This window comes from Osmia lignaria, chromosome 8, assembly GCF_051020975.1.
Source record: "Osmia lignaria lignaria isolate PbOS001 chromosome 8, iyOsmLign1, whole genome shotgun sequence".
In the NCBI taxonomy this organism is placed as follows: Eukaryota; Metazoa; Arthropoda; class Insecta; order Hymenoptera; family Megachilidae; genus Osmia; species Osmia lignaria.
In genome coordinates this window covers 4580454-4586475 of record NC_135039.1, presented here as the reverse complement: position 1 = coordinate 4586475, position 6022 = coordinate 4580454, and the positions used below count along the sequence as shown (strand labels likewise).

General features: G+C 45.7%; 1 protein-coding gene across 1 annotated transcript; it reads left to right on the top strand.

The window, feature by feature from the left end:
• Window positions 1-1963: 1963 nt before the first annotated feature.
• On the top strand, window positions 1964-5654 carry LOC143305545 (uncharacterized). The gene is made up of 3 exons (XM_076689580.1): window positions 1964-3397; window positions 3692-4753; window positions 5481-5654. Exons 1-3 carry the CDS (start codon window positions 1964-1966, stop codon window positions 5652-5654), a joined length of 2670 nt encoding a protein of 889 aa, XP_076545695.1.
• Window positions 5655-6022: the final 368 nt, after the last annotated feature.

Genomic DNA, 6022 nt, shown 5'->3' with positions numbered 1-6022 from the left:
ACGCCCAGTTCTGTATGAAGGGATGTTCTCTTCGCCTCCCACCTCTTACAGTGGAAGAGAAAGTGCTCTGGACTATCGCTCATGCCCGGGCAGAACCAGCACTCCGAGTGATTTTGTCTTCCTATTTTTTGCAAATAGGTGCCAAAACATCCATGGCCCGTCATCACTTGCGTTATATGGAAATTCAGGTGCCTCGGCCCCCACCCTATCCAGTCTGCTATGCGGGGGATAAGCGCAAAAGTCCACCTTCCCTTGTTTGAAGCCGCCCATCTGCTTTGCCACGCCTCCAATGTGGCCGCCCTAGCCTCCTTCTTGATGGATGCCACTCCCTCCACTGTGAGTAGACCCGCCTCTCTCCGCTTATAAAAAATACGTTCCCTCTCCCTGACGAGGAGGTCAATAGGGACCTGTCCAGTTATAACGCACAGGGCGTCCGCAGAGGCGGTCCTATAGGCCTGTGCGACCCTAAGAAGGGCGGTCCGTTGCGTGCTGGTGAGAAGTTGCACATTTAGCCTCACCTCAAGTCCGGGGGCCCATAGCGGTGCCGCGTACAGGATTACCGACTCTACTACTTTGTAGTAGAGCCGTCGGGCAAGATTTCCGGCCCCACCCAGATTGGGCATAAGCCACGCCAGCGTGTTCGCGTATTTTAGGGCTTTGCTACAGGCCGTTTCAACGTGCACCCTGAAACCCCGATTCATTTCCACAATCAGGCCCAAGTATCGGGCAGCACGGGCCGTTTTTATGTCCGCCGCACCACATTTGAAAGTGAGGCCCCCAGCCACCTTCCTACCCGTGAGGAGTATTGCCTCCGTCTTGTGGTGGGCGAGGCTCAGGCCCTCGGCCTCGTACCATCTACTCATATCTTCGATGGTGAGCTCCACCACTCGTATCATCCGATCGAAGTCCTCTTCTATAACCACAATTCCAATATCGTCTGCGTATCCAATGAGGTACACATCCCTTCGCAGACGAAGACGCAGTAAACCATCATATACGAGGTTCCATAAAATAGGTCCTATAACGGACCCTTGAGGGACCCCACCGAATACTTGAAATCTAAGTAAGCCCTCTTTCGAGTCGAACACAATCCAACGTTCTTCTAGATAACTCTGCATGAGTGCGATTAGTGTGTGGGAGAAACCCCTCTCCTCCATGCATCTAATTATGCTCCTCCACCTGACTGTGTTGAAGGCATTCTTAACATCTAACAACACCAACAAGCAGTGTCGACCCTCTTTTCTCGCAGCCTCCCAATGGGATCTAAGCTCCGCCATCGCGTCCAGTGTTGATCTACCCCGGCGGAAACCATACTGGTTATCCGCTAGGTCATTCTTGGCAAGCTCATCTATAATCCTGCGCTTCACCACCTTTTCTAGCAGCTTCGCCAGACAGGGTATAATTGATAGGGGCCGATACGCCCTTTCCCCCTTGTTTTGTGCCTTCCCCTTTGGGAGTAGCACCAGCCTCCCCGTCTTCCATGCAATGGGCCTGTTAGCGTCAGCACGTGTTCAAGGGTTGACACGTGTCAGGGTCAATGCATTTTGGGCTTTGACCTGAGTTTCAAGGATTTCTTAGGATTCTTTAGACTATCGATACCCCGAGCCATATGTCTGTCATCGGACTTAGGCCGGCGGTAGTTGATACTTGAGGTGCGACGAATTCTAAGAGTCGCGGATGTTTTGTTTATGGAACGGCGATAGAGAGTTCGATCGCCGATCCTCGAAGGAACGCGCGTGTGGCCGATGACCCGAAGTCATGGTGCTGCATGGCACGTGTAAAAAGATAAGGGTGTTCTAGAAGGATCTGGCCACAGAGTGGGGAAGATCTTGCATCTTCTGGTAGGAGGACCATGAGGAACGGCATGGCACTTATCCCAGAACCGTGATCGAACACGCCTCGCGAACATTATATCTAACATCAGAAGTGGGATACGTTCAGTTTTACTAAACTCACGTTGACAATGCCGAGTGAACCAGGCACGTCTGTTCCGCCGTCCTTTGATGAACTTTTCCGCCGCTTTATGGAAACGGTCGCGTCCGGTGCGGTATCGACTGTTACGTCCGCGACGAGTAATAAAGCAACCGCGGATGCCATACCAGAGTTCAGCGGTACCGATCTTGGTGAAGACGCGAACCAGTGGTGTGACATCGTCGAAAAAATCACTGATAAACTTCCTATTTCGCAAAGACTAAGTTTGGCCACCCATGCGTTGCATGGTGCTGCCAAAAAGTGGTATAAGGGATGGGAAGGAAATCCAAGAACGTGGACAACGTTCCGCGAGGATTTATGTTCAGTGTTTGTGTCGGAGGACCGATTGTGCGAAAGACTATCATGTGCTGTGAATTACAATAGCGATTCCGCAATTTCATACTCTGAGTACGTTCGAAATAAGCTAAAATACTATGGACAAACGCAAATATCTTTTAAACCGCACGAGTTGATTAGTCTTGTGATAGGCCACGTGACTGACCCTAGTGTGCGCCAATCGCTTATGAATGCACGGTATACAACAACTGCGGATTTGCTCAGTGGCATATCAAACTTTGTAAAAGTGCCGCGAAAAGAAAAGAACAGTGATAGTAAAGGTGCAGTGTATAAGCGTCGTGATCAGATCCTACGAAGACGCTGTTATCAGTGCAATGAGACAGGACACTTACAGCACGACTGCCCGAGGAAACGGAAAGCAGAAAGCTTGCCAAAGGACCCCGTTAAAAGGACCAATGTACCTACATGCACTTTCTGCTCCAAGAGAGGGCATGAGGAGTCCGAATGTTGGTTGAAGCGGAGAACGCCTCGTGAGGACAAGGGTGCCAAAAAGACAAACAGTCGTCACGGGGAACTTGAAGCCAACGCCTGCTTTAGATTAGATCACCAATTGACCCCTATCATCTTACAAGATATGGTCGTACGAAGTTGTCTCGTAGATAATGGCGCCACCTGTTCACTTGTCAAGGAACAGGTGGCTAAACGTGCTCATTGTAAGATTGACCCCTACATAACGATCGTAAGAGGGTTATGTGATTCCGCTGTGACCACCGTCGGCCAAACAACCGCTGTGATCCAGACCGAAGAAGTGACCGCTGAACTCGATCTCCTCGTGGTTTCTGAAGACACTATGACCTATGATGTCATAATTGGGAAAAACATTGTGACGCAGGGCATCCAAATTTTAACAAATTCCGAAGGGGAGACGAAATTACAACGGTGTTCGCTGGTCCCGCAAGGAATTCAAGAAGACTCAACACCGCAGTGTTTCACCTGTGATGTCGGCGACGTTGGGGTACGCGGAGAAGTGGAAAAGCTGCTAGACCGATACAACCATATGATTACGTCAGGCAACAAAGTACGATGCGTGAGTACAAGCGAATTAAAAATCAAACTCAAGGAAGACAAGGTAATTAATTATCACCCTTACCGTTTGTCTATTTCTGAGCGCGAAAAGGTACGAGAGATAATTGACGATTTATTAGCGAATAATATAATACGCGAAAGTGCTTCGCCGTTTGCAAGCCCTATAATCCTTGTAAAGAAAAAGAATGGTAAAGACCGCATGTGTGTCGATTTCCGTGCCCTTAATAGAATTACCGTCAAGGATCGGTACCCATTACCTTTGATAGAAGACCAGCTTGATCGTTTGGGCCGGGGAAAATATTACACAATATTAGATATGACATCTGGCTTTTACCAGATTTCTATTGCCGAAGATTCCATAGAAAAGACGGCCTTTGTGACTCCAGATGGTCACTACGAATTTCTACGAATGCCATTTGGGCTGGCCAACGCACCCGCCGTCTTTCAGAGAGCCATAAACACAGCTTTAGGAACTTTACGAAATAAGATAGCTTTAGTGTACATTGACGACGTTCTTATTCCGTCGCGAACAATAGAGGAAGGATTAAAATACCTAGAAATAGTATTGCAAGCACTTGATACCGCGGGGTTCTCTATAAACATCGAGAAATGTAAATTTTTCCAAAAGACGATTGAATATCTGGGTAGGGAAGTCTCTGCTGAGGGTATTAGGCCAGGGAAAGACAAGGTTCGAGCTTTGTTAGAGTCGCCCGTACCATGCAACATAAAACAAGTTAGGCAATTTGTGGGTTTAGCTAGCTATTTCCGAAAGTTTGTTCCTGAATTCGCTGTACGAACGGCATGTATTACTAAGCTGACAAAGAAAAACGAACAATGGCATTGGGCTGAAGAACAAGAGAAGGCACGGCATTACATTCTCGAGAAATTAAGTTCGAATCCTCTGCTCGTAATCTTTAACCCCGAAAGAGAAACGGAATTGCACACGGATGCAAGTGCAATCGGTTATGGGGCCATACTTTTTCAAAAGGTAGACGGTGATTCAAGGGTAGTAGCATATTTTAGCCGACGTACAACACCGGAGGAGTCTCGTTATCACTCCTATGAGTTGGAGACGCTTGCAATTGTAAACGCGCTGAGGCACTTCCGCGTATATCTGTTGGGCATTAAATTCAAAATCATAACGGATTGTAATGCTATAAAAGCTACGAGTACAAAAAAGGATTTGTTACCGCGTGTTGCAAGATGGTGGATCTTTTTGCAAGATTTTAATTTTGAAATAGAATACCGTAAAGGGAAATATGTAGAACACTATTTAAGCCGAAATCCGCCTAAAGACTACCGTGTTAACACTATTTGTGAAGGCTCATGGTTAGAAGTCGCTCAGCGAAAAGATGAGGAAACAAAATCTATTATAGAACGTATAGAAACGAACGATACTGTGAGTAGCGATTTCGAAGTTCGACAAGGTATTTTGTGTAGAAAAATACAAAGAGAATCCGGGCAAACAGTATATCGTAGTTTTGTCCCAAAAGGCAGTAGAATCGGTTTATTGCGTTTATACCATGACGAAAATTGTCATGTAGGTCCTGAAAAAACGTACGATCGTATAATGCAGAAATATTGGTTTCCAAAGATGCGCAAGTTTGTAAATAAGTACATTGAACACTGTATTACTTGTATTGTATCGAAACGGCACACAGGTCCGAAGCAAGGACTGTTGCATTCAATTAACAAAAAAGCAATACCCTTTTATATGATACACTGTGATTGTGTAGGACCATTTGAACGGTCGAAAGACGGATACCAACATATTCTAGTCATCGTAGATGCTTTTACAAAATACATATGTGCAACTCGTTCCATTAAAATCATTATCTGGTCCAGAAATGCTACAAGTATTTAAAGAACGCTTAACGTTATTTGGTACACCTAGAGTCGTTGTAATGGATCGAGCAACTAACTTTACATTCAAACCATTGGTTCAATTTATTAAGAAACATGGAATTGACTTGCACTTTATTGCTACAGGAGCACCTCGTGCTAACGGGCAGGCCGAACGGTATGTTTCGACGGTAATAAACTTGCTTACCGCGGAAATAAATAAAATTTCAGAATGGCCGAACAAATTAGCTAAATTAATGATTTCTTTGAATACAACCGTTCAGAAAACAACAGGGTTCTCTCCGTATCGTTTATTGTTTGGCGTAGAGCGAAGCACGGCTACCGCCGATCCTGCCGAAACTGAATTGCCGGATACGAATGATCCAATTGACGTTATTAAAGATAGAGAATTAGCATCAGAAAGGTTGACGGAAAATGCTCAAAAACAGAATACATAGTAGATTCGATAAGAAGCGCAGAGTAAACGTAGTTTATAAAGAGGGTGATACGGTTTTTGTAAAACCAGCCGATTTAAGACGTGCGAAATTGGAACTTAAGTATGTAGGGCCATTTGTAGTATCCAAAATTTTAGCTAATGACCGATACGAGATAGTTGGAAAAACCGGAAGACCGCAAACGGTGCCCAAGGACCGTCTGAGATTATGGAAAGGCGAGTGGTCAGGTGATACCGATACGAATGAAGGTTTAAATGACGAGAGCGACAGTGGAGATGAGCCGTGTTAGCGGATTATATAATGTGCGGCGTTCTATTGGTCGTATTATTTTTGTATTACTGTTTTACAGGCAATTAAAAGTAACGTACATA